This window comes from Pelodiscus sinensis, chromosome 1 (genome assembly GCF_052426305.1).
Source record: "Pelodiscus sinensis isolate ZL-2025 chromosome 1, ASM5242630v1, whole genome shotgun sequence".
In the NCBI taxonomy this organism is placed as follows: Eukaryota; Metazoa; Chordata; order Testudines; family Trionychidae; genus Pelodiscus; species Pelodiscus sinensis.
This window is the reverse complement of record NC_143052.1, coordinates 166955976-166977345: the sequence shown is the minus strand read 5'-3', so window position 1 is coordinate 166977345 and position 21370 is coordinate 166955976. Positions and strand designations below refer to the sequence as shown.

The following is a 21370-nucleotide window of genomic DNA, read 5'->3' as shown; positions in this document are numbered from 1 at the left end:
ACACACACACTCACCGAACCCAGTTTCCACCTTCTCTCCTCTCCCAGGCAAATCCGACCCCCTCAGTGACCCGACCCAGTCCCCTCCCAATCCACCCTGCGCCCTCTCTTCCCTCCCAGCCAAACCCGATTCCCCCCTCCCGACCGGACCCAGTCTGCTCCCCTCTCCCACCTCCCCCCACTGACCGAACTCCGTCTCCTTTCCCTCTCCGGCCAAACCCTCGTGTCCCCTCCCCACAGCACGCGCGGAAACATCGGAGCGCCCTGGGTGAGGGGTGAAAGTGGCATTGGTCCAGCTGCTTCCCTTTCTCTGCAGCTGTAAACACGCTTTTTGAGGCAATTATAAAACAAATTAGAGAAGTTCTAGTTCCCTCTGGCTAGTCTAAAAAGCATTTGCAGAAAAGAGCGTCTAGATTGGCACGGACTCTTTTCCGCAAAAGCACTTTTTGTGGAAAAGCGTCCGTGCCAATCTAGATGTGGTTTTGTGCAAGAACGCCCCGATCGCCATTTTCGCCATCAGGGCTTTTTTGCGCAAAACAGTTTTTAGCTGTCTACACTGGCCCTCTTGTGCAAAAACATTTCCGGAAAAGGGCTTTTGCCCGAACGGGAACGTCAAAGCATTTGCGCAAGAAGCACTGATTTTAGACAGTAGAACGTCAGAGCTTTTGCGCAAAATCAAGCGGCCAGTGTAGACAGCTGGCAAGTTTTTGCGCAAAAGCACCTGCTTTTGCAGAAAAACTTGCCAGTCTAGATGCAGCCTTTCTTTTTGCACCACTTTATTATAATGAAATTCATGAATCATACACAGAGCCCAGACATTTGGATTTTCTGAGAATTGCCTGAGAATTACAGAGAATCTGTTCCCTCAGGCTGCATAGTTATAAAGCCAGTTTATGAGCTAGGCCAGTTACCATTACCTCAAGTCCACATTCCCAAACTCTGCATCAAACTATTTGGGGCTTCAGTGGAGTCCACCTATCCAGCACACAAGAACTTGCAGAAGTGTTCCTGGGTACCTGCTCTATCTGCAGTCTTCCAGGCACCATCACAAGTTTATGAGCTGCTGAAAATATGGTATTGGCCTTATGCAATGAGATTACTTACACCCTATTTGAATATCTCTCAATCCTACTTGATTAGAAAATAGGCAACTCTTTTTAAACTCCTCTTTTCCCCTTTCCACAAAACCTGCCTCTTTGTGGAAGATGTTGCAGTAAGAAATGCTAACATGGGAAACAAACAAGTAGGCATGTTAATATTTGCATTTCATCTACAGTCTCCTTTAACTACAATATTTGATGTATCTCATTCCTGAGTTTTTATCACAAATGTAAAGCCCCTGAACCTTATCCATCTAGCCTTCAATATCATGATGGCTCTCTAGAGAGAGAATCTAAGAGTATGTCTAGACTGCGGCACTATTTTGGGATACTGGAAGACTGCACTATTCTAGCATCCCTGTAACAGGGGTAAGGGATTTGTTGGAATTGTGCCTTATTTTGAAATTTGGCACTGTGCAGACAGCACCAAATTTCAAAATAAGCTCTTTTAACCTAGACTCAGAATAAGCTATGCAATTTGTGTAGCGCAAATTGCATAGCTTATTCCAATAGAAGGGTGCTGTCTAGACAGCACCCTAAGATTAAAGAGCTGTGTGAATCTTACTGGGGTCAGGCATTTAGCCTACAATTTTCAAATGTGGAGGCTTAAAGTTAGAGAAAATAGGAGCTATGAATTCTGGGCACCTTTGAAAACCAGGCTACAGCTGTTTTGGTACCCACATATGGATTAAGGAACCTAATGGTAGGAACACAATATGGAAAATTGGAGACTTAGTATCCTATGCCTAGAGTGATGTTCCAATAAAATATGACACCATATACACATTAGAAAGGACATATTTGATCAGACTATGTAGCTGCGGGCTCCCCTCCCTTGCATGAGGAGAGAGAGGAGCCGCCAGACCAGGGCTCGCCTGCAGCCGCTTCGAGAAATTCTGCAGCTCCTGGGGGAACTGTGGATGTGCTGAGGGGCTGGCACGGTAGCGCAGCTGGCTGGCTGCCCCAGGCAAACACCAGGGAGCAGGAGAGAGGCAGAGCGCTGGGTGGGGCGCTGGCTGCGCCAGAGTCCAAGCTTCACACAGAACAGGTAGAGGGTCTCCCGAGCTCTCCTGGCGTTGATTAGACAAGAGGCCAGAGGGAAGGGAGCGGTGCGGTCCAAGCAGAGATGGCGGCAGGCGGCTTGGACCATGGACCGCAGCTGCCCGCCCCTGCCGCAACAGGAAGTGGTGGAAGCCTGGCTAGATGATCACTCGGACTTCACCCGCTCTTATTTTGTTCAGAAAGCTATGAGGTAAGGGCAGCGTGGAGGCTGAGTCCCCTCTCCCCACAGACGATCCTCTTGACACCCCCCGCCACACACACACCTTTCCCCTCCCAACAGCTGGCAAAAATGAAACCAACATGCAGCCGCTTTTCTGCCACTGCCACCCAAGTTCCCAGCAGTGGATGCGCCCTGGCTTTGCCTTCCCAGCCCAACCCCTAACAGAGCGGGGAGAGTTGCTGCTTCACCCCTCGATGCGGTTCCCAGTGGCCACAGGCTTTGCGTGCCCCACTGGACACGCTGTCCCAGCCCCCGCGCTTCTCCGGGGCAGTGGGAGCATGTCCCGCCATGCGCCGCTGGCTGTCCCGAGCAGAAAGCCCCGGCGCACCCCATGTCCACAGAGCGGCAAACCTGCACAGGGTGCTTTTCAGGAGCAGCCCTCCCCCGAGCAATAGTCTGGGCCCCGCTAATCTCTGAGCTCTTTGCAGGCCAGAGGGGCGGGTCTCTCGCTGATTCCCAAAGTGCCGCTGCTCTTGGGCTTGACATCTCAGAGGTGGCGTGTGCGCTGTGCATGGTGTGGCGTGCCGTGGCATGGCGAGGCGAGGCGAGATGAGTCAGGAGAGGGGCCGAGTGGACTACGGGCTGGGTGGGTTGTGGGTAGTGGTAACCCGGGGGGGCACTGCGTTTGAGGGGAGAGAGCTAGAGCAGGGAGTGGGTGAGTGGGGGGGTCTCACCAGTTCGGGGCTAGGGGCCGGGGCTGCTTCTGCAGTCAGAGGGAGATGTAGGGGTTCCCTCCGCACCCAGCACTGAGGCACTGATCCTTCTTCCCAGGCGGCCGCATGGGGCAGCAAGAGTGCACGCTCCCCCTGCAGGCCACCGGTTCCGCCGCCCCGCCCATTGCCTTGGGCGGCCACAGGCAGGCCCGCGTCGGGAGGTAAGGATGGCTAGAATGCCAGCCCTGGAAATGTGCTGCCTCAAGCACGTGCTTGTTTTGCTAGTGCCTAGAGCCGGCCCTGTGTATGTGTGAGAGAAAGAGAAAGAGAGAGAGGGTGTGTGGAGGGGGTGGGTGACACACTAGTCCTCAAGGGCAGAGAATGCATGCATGCAAATAGAACTGAGATGCACAAAATGCATGTATATATAATAAGACTCGCAGAGCTTCGTGTCTGTATCCATACCACAGAAGGGCACAGCACTGTGTCTGTGTGAACAGAGGGGCAGCAAACAGTGTGTGTATGTATGTGTGACTAGAACTGAGGGGCTCATGTACACAATGTTACATAGCTGTATGTGTGTAACTGAAATATGTTAATTCCCAAACTGAAGTAGAACCTGAAATAAATACAGCTGCACATCAGTAAGAAAGCCCTTTTTTATTTAGCTATCTTCCTGTACAAAGAGACAGATGTAAGTTGGCTGTCACCAATTTAAGGAAGATGTTAAGATACACTTTGGTTTAATTGTCAAAAAAAAATCTGCACACAAGCACATTTAATGTGTGTGTGTAACTGCCTGCAGCATGTGCAAATGGCCTCCTATGCATCCAACTGGCTACTTTATGCTTAATCATGTTACATTCACAGCTGTGATAACTATGCACACAAAATTAAATATGCTTGCATTTGCTACCTGCACAATTTAAAAATCTGCCTATTGAATGGCACACCTTATGCTTACCAAGCCATACAGAACACAAACCCTACACTTTTCTCCCCTAATTAAAAAAAATATGAATTAGAAAATGAGTGTAGTTTACTGTAATGAAATCCTGTGAATTCTGACTCCAAACATGGAGTTGTGACTGACAACTATAATTTCAGATGATCAGGAGTCTTCTAGCTCTCACTGCATATCAGAGTTGTGGGGTTCTAGATTTTCATTAGTGCATGCTTTAGTATAGAAAAAGACTTCTGAGTTGAATCATATGAATCACTACTGGTGTGGAAGCAGATGATGACAGAAGATGATTAACATTGAAGATGACGGCAAACAGAAGAGTGAGCAAAAAAAAGTGCCCCAATCACACGTTTAGTACCTATAGCTCTTGAACTGTCTGCAAGAGCAGAAGAGGGTGGTATAATCAGTGGGACCACTTACTGTATAGGCTGTGTCTAGACTGGCAAGTTTTTCTGCAAAATCAGATGATTTTGTGGAAAAACTTGCCAGCTGTCTATACTGGCCGCTTGAATTTCCGCAAGAACACTGACGATCTCATGTAAGATCGTCAGTGTTCTTGCGGAAATACTGTGCTGCTCCCATTCAGGCAAAAGCCCTCTTGCGCAAATCATTTGCACAAGAGGGCCAGTGTAAACAGCACAGTACTGTTTTGCGCAAAAAAGCCCCGATGGCTAAAATGGGGATCAGGGCTTTTTTGCGCAAAACCGCGTCTAGATTGGCTAGGGACGCTTTTCCGCAAAAAGTGCTTTTGTGGAAAAGCGTCCTGCCAATCTAGACGCGATTTTCCAAAAATGCTTTTAACGGAAAACTTTTCCGTTAAAAGCATTTCCGGAAAATCATAGAATCATAGAATAATAGACTGGAAGGGACCTCGAGAGGTCATCGAGTCCAGCCCCCCGCCCTCAAGGCAGGATCAAGCTCCGTCTACACCATCCCTGACAGATGTCTATCTAACCCAGTGGTCCCCAACCTTTTTAGGTTGTCGGGCGCCAGGGGGCGTGGCCGTTTGTCCGGCGGGGACCGGGGGCGCCCCCCCATCCACGCGCCCGGGGGCGGGGCCCCACCTACCGCGCGCCCAGGGGCGGGGTCCCCCCATAGCTGTGTGCCCGGGAGCAGGGCCCCCTCTAAGGGCCGCGCGCCCGGGGCCGGCGCTCCCCGCCACCCCCCCCCCCCGCCGAGTGCTGCGCGCCCGAGGCCGGCGCTCCTGCTCCTCCCCCCCCGCCGAGTGCCGCGCGCCCGAGGCCGGCGCTCCTGCTCCTCCCCCCCCGCCGAGTGCCGCGCGCCCGGACCGGCGCTCCCCCCCCCTCCTGCCGAGTGCCGCGCGCCCGGGACCGGCGCTCCCCCTGCCGCGCGCCCGGGGCCGGCGCTCCCCCCGCTGCCTCCCGCCGAGTGCCGCGTGCCCGGCGCTCCCCCTGCAAGCACCCATGCGCCATGTGCCCGGGGCCAGGCCAGCCCCGAGCACCTGGCGGGCGCATTGAAATGCCCCTGAGGGCGCCATGGCGCCCGCGGGCACCGTGTTGGGGACCACTGATCTAACCTGTTCTTAAATATCTCCAGAGAGGGAGATTCCACCACCTCCCTTGGCAATTTATTCCAATATTTGACCACCCTGACAGTTAGGAATTTTGACCACCCTGACAGTTACGTCTACATCATGCCAGTGTAGACGTAGCCTATATGTTTGAAGTTAAGAGTTGCCTTCAGTGCTTTGCTGGATCAGTGCTCAGCACCTTGCAGTACACAGACTGCTGTTTACAACTGAGTTAACACAGTTTTAATTTGCACTTTGTTGATATTTGAACGTTTTTCTTCATAATCATAAAGGCTAGATTTTTATATTAAAACTTTGATTCCTGAGATGCTGATGAACCACATCAGAGAAGGTGGTTTCAACTTTGTCCTGTTCTGGATTTTGAGACATAAAATATTCTGATTTTCCTAGCCTCATCAGATTCAAAACTTTGGACGGTACTGGACCATACACTGTACTACAGGCAGAGTGCATTGCAATGCTGATAGTTAAGATTGCATTAACACTTTCATTCTAAAAGAGCATTTTCCAAATGCTTAAAATCTCCACCTATGTTTGTCTTTCTGACTGAAATATTCTACCTTCTTGGCAAGAGGAACATTTTAAAAAATATATAATTTGAACAAGAATAGGTCAGTCAGTTCAAACCCACATTTGCTATAATGAAATTTTCTTGTAACATTTATTTGAACAACTCTAGTGCCTCAGTTAAAGTGGTAGGAATGTGAAATTAGGCAGAGAGATAATCTCTAGGCAGCAAATGTGTCTTTTGACGGCCCATTAGAAATCTATTTAGAGTTGGTTGAACTATAGAGATTTTTGAAATATACTTTGCACATGTATGCTTGTTTTTATGCTATGAGTAATTAATTACAAGGTGTTAATATTATTGCTGTTGTTGTTATGCCTAGCATCCTCCATTAAGGATTGTGACACATTGTGCTAAGCACTGTACATATACATATTACAAAAGGTTTTTGATCCACAGAGTTTACAATTCCCTGTATTTTGAATAGAATTTCTCATTAAGTATACTATCTCTATGAGTTTTGTTGCCTCTGAGCATACACAGTGTAGAAGGACATGGAATAGATTTTTTCCTTCAGGGCCAGATCCCCATGTGGTGTATATTGGTGCAGCTTCACTTCAGTAGATGGAGCTATGTTGATTGACATCAGCTTTTTTTTTTTCAGTCACTTTCTGTAGGATAAAAATTTCTGAGGCAGGCTATGATATTCTTTTAAGAACCCCTATTTTAAATTTGGAGTCTGGGGCTGGCACACAAACACAGTACATGATGGTTACCCCCCCCCCCCCCCAGCCCAGGATGGGAGACAGGACAAGACACCTTCAATGGTGCTAGGAACAAATGTGCCATTGTCAAGTACTCCTAGGCTATGTCTACACTTCGGCGGCTTCTTGAGCAAAAACATCTTGCGCGAGGGTTCTTGTGCAAGAAGTCTTGCGCAAGAAAACGTCCACACTGTCATGTGCTAGCTGTGCTTTTGCGCAAGAGCGCCCATGGCAGTGTGGATGCTCTCTTGTGCAAGAAAGCTCTGAAGGCCATTTTAGCCAGAGGGCTTTCTTGCGCAAGAAATCCCTGCCAAGCATCCACACTGCCCTCTTGTGCAAGAACTCCTGCCGCAAGAGGGCTTACACCTGTTAAAAAAGAGCGTAGCTCTTTGTGCAAGAAGCCCTCTCTTACCACGCCGTACTGTAAATTTCCTTGCACAAGAGAGGGTGGGCAGTATGGACACTCTGCGGATTCTTGAGCAAGAACAGCCATACTTGCGCAAGAAGCCGCGAGTGTAGACATAGCCCTAGTGTCTCTGCTTTAATCCCCAGATGGACCACATCTGTGCAGAGACATCTTCTTGAAGCTGACCGATTTCGGTAACCGGGTTTGGTTCTTGAAAGGATTTGAAACACGGAGGAATACTTCTTTTTAGGGTGAAACAAAGATTTTTATTTTTTTATTTACTTTATAATTAATTTTCTATTTAAATCAATTCACTATCTTTGATTCTTTTAAGACAGTGTAATATAGAAATAAAAAGTAGAAAAACAGTACAGTTAAAAAACAATAATAACTCCTCCTACAGATATGCCCTCCTGATTTACCTTTAAACAATTTATAGAGTTAACAAATATATAATACTCACATTAAGAAAGATAGAAGCATTGCTTAGATTTAGGAGATATTCTTTTCTTTATGTTTCTCCTTTTTTGGATTTTTTCGTTGCAACTTATGACCGGTGTTGTTACCCTTTCGGAGCTCATGTGCGGCAGTGAGATTCAGCGCCGGGAAGGGAGCCCTGGTTGATCAGACCTAGCTTTTTGGATTCGCAACCCGTCCGCTCTTGGTCTGTTCCGTCCAACCTTACCTACCCTGTTTCAGTATTTCAATATGCCTCCACTCAGCTGACAATTGCTAACATTAGATTTTTGTTGTCTCATTCTGCCCTTTCAAAACTTTCGTCTGCTCCATCTGGGGTAATCAGCACTTTGTTGCATATTGCAGTCTGAGTTACTTACTTCCTTACAAAAGGGGTTACTGTTGGTCATCCAATCAAATTTTGTTTTTTTTATCTTACAGCTCCTGTATCTCACAATGCTTCCTTTCCTTTACACTTACAATTAAACTGGTGCTCATTTGACATATTCTGGGTAGGCCTCAACACCTTCCTTTCACAACCGACATATCACCACTTAAAACATAGTTGATAATTGATGTCTGCTTTGGTTAAATACTTGTTTTATTGGAAACACTATGTAGCTTTATATTATTGCATTTATTTTGCCTCACAATTAGCACCTATCTGGGAGTCCAGGATGTTACAACCCCCCATCACTTTGATCTGCCGATTAAGCATCCTATATAATTAATTGTAATCTATGGTCTGGCAGTGTTCACTGAGCCCTAACAAGCGACTTGACACTCCGCCAGTGCTGTGTGTGTAATAAACTCTCCTGCTTGCTTCACATACGGTGTCCAGATTCTGTTCCTTCACTTTCCATACACTGTACTCCTGACAATCCACTCAGAATATGTGGTAAAATTCTGGCCCCATTGAATTAAATGGAAAGCTCTAATTGACTTTCCTAGACCAACATTTCACCCCAATCCATAGCCTCTTGGAGCAAGTTTGTTGTTGATGTTCTTTCTAATGATAAACACTGGAATCAGTACAACCCCTTATGCGTCACTGGTGTTAGCCCTCCTGAATTTTTTTTCCTTCACTGGGATTTGCAAGTAAGTTTGGCATGTCAGTTTTGATAAATTTTTGACTCTCAACTAAGGAAGGAAAGCGATTTTCAATACAAGGAAGTGTTATTGTTCTAGATGCAACATTGGATTTTTAGTCACTTTGAAACTTCCATATATTTGGATGGTATAATCCTTTTTTCACTAGAAAGGAAATGCTAATTCATTATGTATGACATGACAATACTCCTGCATTAGCTGATGTTCCAGATCTGATTAGACCTTTGGTCTGACGGTCTTCCCCTTGCAACTTTTAGACTAGCTGTCTGGCTTAATAGTTAACTTTTCAGTGATGACTTTAGTTTTGTCCTGTTCTTGAAAACAGAATAGGTTGCCAACTTTCTAATTGCACAAAACTGAACGTCTTTACCTCACTCCTTCTCTGAGGCCCCACTTCCTTTTCCAATGCTCTGCCACTGCTTACTCCCCTACCCCCCATCACTCACTTTTCCTCACCCTCATTCATGTTCACTGAGCTGAGGCAGAGGATTGGGGGGCAGAAGTGGGTGAGGGCTTTGGCTAGGAGTTTGGGGTCTTAGGGTGAGGCCAGAGATGAGGTTGTGGGGTATAGTAGGCGGCTCAGGGCTGGGGCAGGAGTGCAGAAAGGGGTTTAACATGTAGATTCTGGCATGTAGCACTTACCTCAGGCAGCTCCCGAGGTAGCAAGCATGTCCAGCTCCTAGGTGCAGGGCCAGCCAAGGAGCTCTATGCCCTGCCCATGCCGCAGGCACTGCCCTGCTGCTCCCATTGGCCATGGTTCCCGACCTTTAGGAGCTGGGGAGCCAATGCTCGGGGTGGGGGAAGCACACAGAGCCCTCATGGTCACCCTTGTGCCTCGGAGACAGACATGCTGGCCACTTCTGGGGGCTGCATGAAGACAAGGAAGGCTTACGCTACACACTTACCTATGTAGCCCCAAGATGACATAATTTGGGGTTTATACTCCAGAGAGGGTGCATGCCTGAGGAGTTGAGAGTTGCCTTAGCTGTAGCCTTCCTATGTAGGAGCTGATCAGAGAGCATACTTTTAATGGTAATTGGGTGTGTCTGTCTCTATATGTATGCTGAGAAAGAGCAGGCTGGAGGGTTTTGCTGCTTGTCACAGTCATACTGTGTGATACAGAACCCAGGCTGGTGAATCAAGGGCAATGTTTCCTCTAATCTTTTCCATCTGTGTGTGTGGGTTTTTTCCATCCATGTGCAGAATAATTTATTACTATACCAAGGCATTTGCCAGTGTGCACCACCAGTAGAGACAGAAAACATAGCTGTGCAGCTAAGCTAATCCGCTGGGTGGCATTTGAAACTCTCCTGAGCAGCCACAAAAGTGCTCACCTTACAGAGAACACTAGTCAGACAGGTCGGTGGTAATCCAGTTCCAAGTGGCATCCTGGTGGAAACCAGTCTCAGTATGGTTTCTCACTGTTCATTACAAACAGTGGCAACTTACGCCACAGTATTCTACTTTGATTGCTCTAGTCCCCCATATTGAACACTAATTAACTCCCCCATACCTGTCATAAGAACATAAGAATGGCCATACTGTTACAGACCAAAGATCCATCTAGCCCAGTATCCTATCTTCAAGCACTGGCCAATGCCAGGTGCCCCAGAATTGATGAACAGAACAGGTAATGATCAAATGATAATTCCCTATTCCTCATTCCCAGGCCTCACAAAGTGAGGCTAGGGACATCATGCCTGCCCATCCTAGATAATAGCCATTGATGGACCTAACCTCCATCAATTTGTCTAATTCTTTTTAAAACCCTCTTAAAATCTTGGCCTTCACAACATCCTCTAGCAGGGAATTCCACAGGTTGACCAAGCATTGTGTGAAGAAATACTTCCCTTTGTTCGTTTCAAACCTTTTGCCTATTAATTTCATTTGGTGACTCTTAGGTCTTGTGTTATGGAAAGGAGTAAATAACTTTTCCTGTCATGATTTTACAGACCTCTATCATATCCCACCCCACATCATCTCTTTCCCAAACTGGTTTTATTAATCTTGCCTCATATGGCAGCCGTTTTATACCCCTAATCACTTTTATTCTTCTTTTTTGAACTTTTTCCAATTTCAATATCTCTTTTTGAGATGCCGCAACCACATCTGCACACATTATTCAAAATGGATTTATATAGAGGCAATATGATATCCTCTTATTATGTATCTCTTCTGCTTACTTTTTGATTGTTTCTGCACACTGAGTGGATGTTTTCAGAGAACTGTCCACAATGACTCCAAGATCTTTCTCTTGAACGGTAACAGCTAATTTAAACTCCATCGTTCTGTTGTTGAGGCATGATTTCCCTTTACAGAAATCATGACTCTTCCCCAACAAATTATGTTCATCTGTGTCTCTGACAATTCTGTTCTTTACTTATAGTTTCACTTTGCCTGGTACTGAAGTTAGACTTACTGGCCTGTAAATGCCAGAATCACCTCTGGAGTCCTTTTTAAAAATTGGCATCACATTAGCTGTCCTCCAATTATTTACTAATGACACCTCAATTTGGCACAGTTCCTCAGATTTCATCACCTAAAAATAATGGCTCAGGTTTGGGATTGTCCCTCAGACACAAAGACCAATGCAAAGAATTAATTTAGTTTCCCTGCAATTGCCTTATCATCCTTATCGTCCTGTTTCTCATTGAGCTTACCTATATTTTATCAATAATAGATATGTAGCAGTGTTAGTCTGGTGTAGCTGAAACAAAAAACAGGACTATGTAGCACTTTAAAGACTTACAAGATGGTTTATTAGGTGATGAGCTTTTGTGGGCCAGACCCACTTCCTCAATTTGGCCCACGAAATCTCATCACCTAATAAACCATCTTGTTAGTCTTTAAAGTGCTACATAGTCCTGTTTTTTGTTTCAGCTATATTTTATCATCATCCATCCTCTCCTTCTTATTAGGACATAGAGAATCTCCATTAATAGATCCTCCCCAAAGAGATGTCTCTGTCCAATCCATGTGCTCCTCCACACCAATTGTCTTTCCCACAGCACTTAGTTTAAAAATTGCTCTATGACCTTAATTTTAGGTGCCAGCAATCTGCTTCCATTTTTAGTTAGGTGGAGCCCATCCTTCCTGTATAGACTTCCTCTTTCCCAAAAGTTTCCTCAGTTCCAAGATATGTCCCCAGAACAATTCTGATAAATTTAGGTAGAAGAATATCACACCATGAGACACTATATCTGCTATAAAAAATATACTGCAACTCTATCTGAAATAGCTATCCTTTTAAATAATGGAGTCACCCAAAATTATGTGAACATTAATGACTATATATAAGCTAATTTATGTTCTAAGTCCCATGGTACTGGTACTAATCCTCATTAGCCTTTCCTCAGTTTCCAGTATCGGTCTTTCTAGCTGTCATTTCTTCTGGTTACAGACATACCTCTTTTTAACCCACTGCTGGCATCTGACATCTTTACACCACCACTTTAATTCTGTATGATCCACTTGTTGACATTGTTCTTGGAAATTGCACACATTTTTTATGCCCTTTGCACATCCATTAAACCCTTCAGGTTCTCCTTGCAGCAATTTCCATAGAAATTTTTATTTCAGCAGTATTCTGGGATTTGAGGCCAGATTAAACCACTAGACAATACATACATTGCTTCAATACATAGACTAGAGACTGGCAGTTCACAAAAGGTGTTAGTTAATACAGTGTCAGATTTGCATTGTTCAAACAACTATGAATTGTGAAACTTTCTTCCTTTTCTTGGTTTCTTCTATTAAATTGGAATCTCTTCAAAATCACTGGCAGCTTCACAGTAAAACATTATTTAAGTACATGCATAATCTTTGTATAAGTTTTTTTCCTGGGCTGTCTGGCTCCATCTGATGGCATAATAATGTGAAGTTTTTACTTCTGATCAAATTCAGGAAAGAAGGTACTGTGGATACACTGAAACTATTTCCCATTTGCAGTAACAAGGAATTCAGTATGTTACAGTAAAACCTGTGTTATCTGGCATGCTCTAAAAATTCCATTTATCTGAGGGCCCCCATCAATTTAGGAAAAACCAATGGACAATAATAGTAAAACTCAGGTTTTTAATATTGGTAGTTTTGTAATGTGAGGCAGTTGGTCTCACATTTCTATTTTGAGTTAAAGATGATTAGTACTTCTTAAATAAAAAATTGTTAAGCTAATCATGGTAAACCAAGCCAGGCCTGTGCACCTGAAGATGTGACAGTATTGTGGCTGGCGGCAATGCCGGTTAACAAAGTTTTCTGGTTAAAGAGTGCCGGATAACAAAGGTTTCATTGTGAATGGAAAATCTCTACATTTTTAGCACTATAGACGATAGATTTTATAATATGATTTTTTATAAAATCTACTCTCTTTGGTGGGTACTTCAAAACCACTTAATTGCCTTTCTCTATAATTTTCTGCCCTCCCTGTAGTTCTTTCTCAGGGGCCACAGTCATATGATTCTTTGCTGCTGTTCAGGGGGAATTTAAGATTCTCACCTAAAATAACACACTGGCTCAAGATCACCAATAAAGCTGCGAGTCTTGTTTTTTTTCTCCACAGACATAAAATGGCTGCTCCCAGTGCAACATTTTTTAAAATTAGTTTTCATTGTACTCAAGCCACACAGAATGTCAATACAAGACCTAAAAACTTTGAGACGATGTCTACATTGCCCAGTCTTGTATAAGAACATATGCAGATGAGGTGCGGTGATGAATATCGCCATGCCTCATTTGCATACTTAATGAGCCGTCATTTTGCACAAGGGGCTTTTGAGCAAGCACCGTTCTGCCGCTTATTTTCAGGAGTAGCCGTCATGCCCTTCTAAGCTCGGCCATCTGTAATGGCCCCCAAAAGGAAATTAGCCCCATACCATTGACATGAGGGCACTCTATTCACACGTGCTGTGCTAGTGGCTGCATACATAACCAGGCCAAAGATCTGGCTCTGTGTAATAGCCTCCACTTTCAGCCTCAAAATATAGTAAACTTCAATAATTCAATCTGAAGGTGATGAATGAATGAATTAGATTGATCCTCCACTGAAACAAAGAGGCATAGTGTCCTAGTGAGCTAAAAGTGGAAGAAAGTATTTATCGTTGTTAGAGAGACATGAGTGAGGTAATGTCTGTTGTTATTACCTACACGTCTAGGACTCTGCAATTGCATTCTAATTTGCAAATGAAGGGCACAAGCTTTTGAGAGAGGAAGAAATTAGTAACATAATGTGGAAGCAGGTCACTTTCACTTCCAAAATGACAAAAAAAATTATCAAAACTATATTGAGTGCATAGATTCTGTATTTTAATCTGGGTTAAACTGTGAATGGTGGAGTATAGAGACTTTCAAGGGTGTTATGTTGAGGGAGAAGGAGAAAACGAAATTCTGAAAGAGCTGTCATTTTGAGGGGAGGGCCCAGAGCCTGATTGTCTCCCTAGAATCAATTGGAATTCCACACATAGGGTGGGAGTGGAACTTTCAGAGTCATGCATTTGATTCCCAGTACAACTATTATACAGTGGTATAGTGTGCAATCCATATGTTATTGCTTGAGAAAGAAAGAAAGAAAGAAAGAAAGAAAGAAAGAAAGAAAGAAAGAAAGAAAGAAAGAAAGAAGATTCCATATTTGACTATTAATGAGATTCTTTAAATAAACCCATAGTGTTCCTCTTGCAGCCAGCTATAGCTAATACACAGTACTTATATGTATCTACAGGAGGGCAACTGAGATATTAGGCACCTTGCAGAATTTTATCCAGAGAGGCTGTGTGACTTTCTAATGGTTTCACTGGAAAATCTGTGACAGCTGTTTCCAGCCTCAGCAGCCTAGAAGCTCCTGTATCCTCATTGATGTCCTGCCTCTTTTAGGTAACCATCAAGTGAGCATTGTTCAGCCTGCAGTTGCAATCATTTACAATACTCAGCTGGACTGGGAAAGTGCTTTCGCTGGTACTCAGCCTAACCTTGTGTTGCTCCTTACAGGAGTTAATTCCCCACTGAGCCAATGGAACAGTTGACTCCTTTCAGAGCTACCCTCTCAGGCAGCTCCTGCTCCATCAATGACCCTCCCCCCTCACACAAACATAGCTGGCAGCTTCCCTTTGCAATGACCCAGGGACAGAGGTGCAGGCTGTGCATGGAAAGCAGCTCGGGCACTGGCACAAAAAGTGCAGCCACCAGGGCACAGCAACTATCAAGGCCTCTGAGTCCCAGGCTCGTGCTTTCCCCACCCACCGCAGGTGGAAGGGATAGTCTAGTCCAGTGTTTCTCAACCAGTGGTATGAGGGGAGTACAGCAACACAACTGAAATTTGGAGAAAACTGAATTTTTGTTTTAAATTTTACAGCATTTTATTATTTTTGTACTTTTTGCACCCAAAAATTTAATTACCCACCCAGCTACAATTAAGTTGTTTAAACAAATGTGTTGCAATAGTAGAAAAAATGTGTGCGTCTGAAAACTGCAGGTACTGGGGGTACTTTTAATTTTTTTTATTTTTTTGAAAAAGGGGTACTTTATAAAAAAAAGGTTGAGAAACACTGATCTAGTCTCCCTGGACCAAGTCGCTTTTCCTTGCCCCGCCCCCCTCATGCTGCATATACATGCACACTCGCCCCGCAGCGCCCCCACTGGGCACAAGAAGCAGCCTCTGCTGGCACATTCCCTTGGCCTCGCGGGGTCTGGGGAAGCCAAGCAGAAGAACTACCGCTCCCAGCATGCTCTGCGGCCCGTCGTTCTGAGCCGCCTTTTGAGACTATAAGTCCCAGCGTGCCCCGGGGCGAAAAGGCATTGTCTCCGACTAGCGTCGCACTTGTCTCTCTGAAGCCCGCGAGCTTCGCTGAGGCTTCCGCGCTCACGTGCCAATAGGAGCGAGGCGCACGTGCCGCCTCGTGGCTCCTTGCGGGGCGGTCCTTGTGTGCGCGCGCGCGCGTTGCTAAGCGATCTGATTGGTTCTGCGTTCGCGGAGGAGGCGGGGCTGAGAGGGAGTGGCCGCGTTTCGGAGGCCGTTGCGACGGTTTCTACGTCGGGGTAGCGCCGTTCACGCGGCTTTGCTCCCTCCCTCCCCCCGCCCACACCCCGGCCCGGCCATGCCGAACCGCAAGGGCGCGCGCAACGCCTACTACTTCTTCGTGCTTGAGAAGCTGCCCGAGCTGCAGCGGCGCGGCCTGCCCGTGTCCCGCGTGCCCGACGCCATCCCGCTCTGCTCGCAGGACTGGGAGGTGAGCGGGGCCCGGGCCGCACCCCGGCCTCCCTAGGGGTGGGCCAGAGCCCCCTCCCCCTCAACTCGTGGCTACAGATCTAGCTCCCCCCCTTCCCACAGCTCCCCCCCCCACCACACCGACCCTCCAACCCCGGGCGTGCATACTCCCCCTGCACTCGCGTGCCCCCAACTCCTGCCATGCATGGCCCCTGCATGCTCTCCTCTAGTGTGCATCTCCCTCCTCCCCCGTGGTGTGCACGCACACATACACCCCTGGGTGTGCATCTCTTTCCTCACACCTGCACTGCAACTCTGTTTGAATTCCCCCCCCCCCCACCCACACACACACACAGTCCAACCTTTAGTTCCTAACCCTCACTATCTGCCCCAACCCCCACGCACTACACACGCATATCCCTCCCCCCAACCTCAGGTGCGTATCCTCTCCCTCCCATACCTGACTCTGGGTGTGCATCTCCCCCCTCCAAATCTGGGTATGGATAACCCGCCCTCCAACCCTGACTGTGCATCCTTCCCACACACCCACAACCCTGGTTGTACATTCCTTCCATGCATCTCCCACACACACCCATGGCTGGTGTGTGTGTGTCTCCTCTCTTACATGGGAGAACATTGTGTAACTCTTGCACCTTGCCCGCAGGCATACATCCAGCTCTCACATCCTGCCCCCAAAGGTGTATTTCCACACTGTTTTTTCTCTGCACTTCCTCTCTCCACTCGTAGGCTATATGGTATGTAATATAATGGCCTAGGTCAACTCTATAACTGCTGTATCTCACCTACTCCAAGCCAAAGAATAGTTATTCTTGTAAGAGTTTGCTGGATTCTGGAGCAAGTTTGTCTTGCTAGAAGGAAAGGGTCGGAAAATAACTTACGTTACAACTTTTTATTCCTAGTTGCTGACTGAGGATGAAAAAGAGAAGTATGCAGAGATGGCTCGTAAATGGAGAGCAGAGAAATCCACCCACGCGTCAGCGAAACTGGTAAATGGGATGGTAGAGGAAAAATCCTGGAATTTGGAGAGGAGTAACACAACAGTTGCGGGGTTAGTCAAAAATTGTAACATAGAGGAATGCTGTAAGAATTTATGAGAAGCCAGCCTTCTGCCCCCTTTCCTTTTTTGTGTGTTGAGATATGTATGGCTATAAATGTATCTTACTTGGTAGTCCAGAAATGTCTTGAATTTACCGACAATGTAAACCTATAGTTGATCAACTATCCCTTCACCCTACAACTACAGGTTGGACCTTCCTGGTCAAGCTCCCATGGGAGGGGGTTTATTGAAGGAGAGAGGTCACCTTCCACCAGGCTAACAGCCCACCAACAGCTACGCTTGTGGCTCCAGCGAGTCACCCTACTGCTGGCACCAGCTCGGGTGGCTGCCCCCGCTCTCCTGCCAGGCTGCTGGCCCTTCTGCTGCTGACTTCCAGCCACCCGAGCTTTCTGGACCAGGAACATCTGTGGTCCCAGACCGCAGATGCTACCAGACTAGAGAGTCCTGGTTTAGGAAGGTACAGCCTGTATTAAATGGAGGAGAGAGCCTGCAATTCAGTATTCTGCTGCGCTGTCGACTTTTCCTCCAGTCTGCCTTACTCTGGGTTTGGCATGAAGCATGATTTTAATTAGGGCTGTCATATTGACAAGAAATGTTGAAACTTTGTGACAGTACTGAAGGCTGTAGGTCAAACATACACTTGAGGTTGTAACTGTAAAGTTTGATGGTCTAACTACAAAGTTATACCAGTTGAACTAATAGTGTGATCACAACAGTTTAGTTAAGTCAATGAAACTGTGTGGATATTCATTTACATTACTTTAAACTTTACATACCAGTTTAGCTTTCATTGTTAAATTTACTGCAGTCCATAAACTTAAGCCAACAGAAGAGGCAAATTGCACCAGTTTAACTAAACAAGTTTAATTTAAACTAGTGTAACTTCTTTTGTAGACTGTTGTCCTTTTCAGGACATAATGGTTTTCTTCTTAGTCTACTAAGTGAGGGTATTTTTATTGTGGCACTTTATATGTATGCAAGAAGATGAGATCCATACCACAAATAGCTTACCTGTTTTCATTTTAAATTGGTAGCACAAAAGTTTTGTGTGTGTCAGAACAAAGAGCAATCCAAGGAGAGCTCTGCTTTGTTACTTGCAGTTTCACTTTATGGACAGTACAGGCAGTCCCCGGGTTACGTACAAGATAGGGACTGTAGGTTTGTTCTTAAGTTGAATCTGTATGTAAGTCGGAAGTGGCGTCCAGATTCAGACACTGCTGAAACTGACCGCCAGTTCTGACTTACATACAGAATCAACTTAAGAACCCCAGGCGTCCCCAAGTCAGCTGCTGCTGAAACTGATCAGCAGCTGATTCCAGGAAGCCCGGGGCAGAGAAACTCTGCCTGGGGCTTCCTGTAGTCAGCGCTGGTCAGTTTCAGCAGAAGCTGACTTGGGGACGCCTGGGGCAGAGCAGCTGGGGTGCTACTGGACCAACCCAGCAGCACCCCATCTGCTCTGCCCCAGACGTCCTGATTCAGCCGCTGCTGAAACTGACCAGCAGCGGCTGAATCAGGACCTGGGGCAGAGCAGCTGGGGTGCTGCTGGGTTGGTCCAGTAGTGCCCACGGGCGCTGCAGGACCAATCGGCAGCGCCCCAGCTGCTCTGCCCCAGAGTCCAAACAAAAGCCTGGTCTGCTGGGGGGGGGAGCACACTAGCTGCGCCCCCCCCCCCCCCAGCAGACCAGGGACACTGGGAGCAGAGCCGCAGCGGCAGCGGGGTGCCGCGCTTCTGAGGCTTTGCTCTGGCAAAGCCTCAGAGGCGAGGGACCCCGCCATGGCTGCGGCTTCAGTCTGGGTGCCTGTGGTCTGCTGGGGACGGTCCCCAGCAGACCACAGGCACCCTGACTGAAGCCGCAGCTGCGGAGGGGTCCCGCGCCTCTGAGGCTTTGCCAGAGCAAAGCCTCAGAGGTGCGGGGAACCGCCGCTGCTGCCGCTCCAGTCTTGGTGCCTGTGGTCTGCTGGGGACGGTCCTCAGCAGACCACAGGCACCCGGACTGAAGCCGCAGCCGCGGCTGCGGCTTCAGTCCGGGTGCCTGTGGTCTGCTGGGGACCGTCCCCAGCAGACCACAGGCACCGGGTCTCAAGGGGCAGCAGCAGCGGTTCCCGCGCTTCTGAGGCTTTGCTCTGGCAAAGCCTCAGAAGCGCGGGAACCCGCCCGGTGCCCCTGGTCTGCTGGAGACGGTCTCCAGCAGACCAGGGGCACCGGAGCAGCTTACGAACGGGGCTTTCTCGCCCCGACTTCCGGGGCGAGAAAGCTCCGTTCGTAAGTGCGGATCCGACATAAGTCGGATCCGCGTAAGTCGGGGACTGCCTGTATCATATTGATTGGTGTAACTCACAGCTGAGTTCCAATTATGATGTGAACTGTACCCTTGATTCTTACTAGGACATGTGTCTTTCCCTGGGAACAGCAGTTATCCAGAACACTGATATGCATTAATGATTCTGAAAATACTTAAAGTAATTCTAGAGATCTGTAAAAACTTAAAAAACAACAAATAGTCTTGCAGCACCTTAGAGACTAACAAAACATGTAGATGGTATCATGAGCTTTTGTGGGCACAATCCACTTCTTCAGAAGATCTGTATCTCTAAAAGGTGCTTGTGGTTTGAAGAAAACTATCATAATGTGTTATTTCAGTAGGTAACGAGACTTTAGATCATGCCTTCTGCATTGGCTGGTCTTACAGATGTGGGAGCAGGATCTGTCCTGCAAAACATTTCTAGCTGCTACTTATCTGGCAGGAAGGGGAATGAGGAAGACTGGATCAGTTCTTTGTAGCTTATCACCATTAGTCTCTGGATCATGGCGTGATAGATCAAAACTCTGCCAATGTCATCTTCTAGAAATGAAATGCTCTTTAACTTGACTACTGCTGTCTACTTTCCTAGTCATAGCAGCAGAGAAGACAGTTACCAGTAATATGAGACACCTTATTTTCTGGAAATGGAAACATCTATATCTATAGGATGGCTACTCTTGGAGTCAGAGGTACTAGCATCATTCAGGAGCAAAAAGCTTTTGGAGGTCCTTGAGCTTCTTATCAATTTATGTGGAATTGGTTCTCAGGTTTTTTGCAAGTGGTCCAAACTGATAGCAGCAGCTGAGTCGAGCAAAGCATCCTCACCCAGTACCAGGGCATCTTGCTCATTTCATCTATCCATACTCCTGGGGTAATTCTGCACCCCCCAAAAAAATGCTGCAATCAAAAATTAAAATTCTGCACACAATATTTTCAAATGCTGTAACTGTTATTTGTCAAAGTAACACAATAAAATCACACCAATTTCAATTATATTTGTTAGTTTATTTCAAAATATCTGTCAGCAGGCATGACTGTAACTACACAGACAGAAAATGGAAATGTTTTTGACAGATTCTGTACTATGCATATTAAAACAGAACTCAGATTAATAATTTATGTAAATTATGATACGGAACTATATATCCCACATATGTACAATGGTGTAGTATTCCCCCAGGAATACTCCATAACTAGATAATTTCTTCTGATGCCTTGGATCCTCTAGGTTGAAATCTATAAGTAAGAAAATGCTCAAGCAAGTGGCCTGAATCACGTTGTCCTCAATGGCCTCCTCTTTACAAATGAATGAGATCTGCTCCATAAGCTACTTCATATGCTCTGCACTAGAGCTGCCTGCAAGTCATCATTCAACTGCTTTTCATGGGTGGGTGACCTTGTCAAAGATGTCACAGTTTCTCTTAGGGATGTCAGTGTGTAGACAGCTACACAATTAACCAATAAGCCTGCCGATTACACAAGCTCCTGGAGGATAGATGCTGCTCTGGCATCCCACAGAGCAGCCTTTGTCTGCGGCAAGCCTGGGCCCACCGTGGACAGAGGCTGTGTGTATGATGAGCAAAGAACACATTACAGCGAGCACTCGTGTAATCAACTCGCATTGTTGATTAAATGTTCTGAGAAGGTAGATTTCCTCTGTACTATTTAAAAAAAAAAAAGATTATTGGTGTAAGGGTTAGGGGTGTAAAATCCCATTCAGTTGGTTAACCAGTTAAACATAATGGTTAACCGATTAAAGGGGGGGCAGGCAGAAGGAGGGTGCTCCTGCCCAGGTGGGCTGTAGCAACCCCTGGCCCACTGTGTCTGGGTTGGAGTGACCCTCCCCTGCTGCCAGCCCACCACAGATGGTCTGCTGTGGCTAGGCTGGAGTGCCCCTGTCTGTGGCAGGCCCTGCAGGGCTGGAGCAGCCTGCTCACTGTGGGGAGTGGGGAGCTGCTCCAACCCCCACTGGTTAATGGGAACCTGTAAGAATCCCCTGT

The 21370-nt window shown here is 46.7% G+C and overlaps 2 protein-coding genes across 7 annotated transcripts in view; one reads left to right on the top strand and one right to left on the bottom strand.

The window, feature by feature from the left end:
* Nucleotides 1–8037, bottom strand: part of ILDR2 (immunoglobulin like domain containing receptor 2) — a 58116-nt gene extending 50079 nt beyond the window's left edge. Inside the window, exon 1 of one of the 3 annotated variants that reach the window (XM_075909205.2) lies at nt 7692–8037. The gene's annotated coding sequence lies outside the window, so the exon portion shown is untranslated. Of the gene's footprint in view, nt 1–14; nt 132–7691 lie in introns of those variants that run through there. The other 2 variants (XM_075909197.2, XM_075909198.2) reach the window with 2 other exon arrangements.
* The window catches only part of MAEL (maelstrom spermatogenic transposon silencer), a 39442-nt gene continuing 20215 nt past the window's right edge, over nt 2144–21370 (top strand). The window contains exons 1-2 of one of the 4 annotated variants that reach the window (XM_075909208.2): nt 2144–2351; nt 16910–16996. In XM_075909208.2, coding sequence (XP_075765323.2) covers nt 16946–16996 — 51 coding nt within the window. In that variant the 5' untranslated portion in view covers nt 2144–2351; nt 16910–16945. Of the gene's footprint in view, nt 2352–15574; nt 16012–16909; nt 16997–21370 lie in introns of those variants that run through there. The other 3 variants (XM_006124231.5, XM_006124230.5, XM_006124229.5) reach the window with 3 other exon arrangements.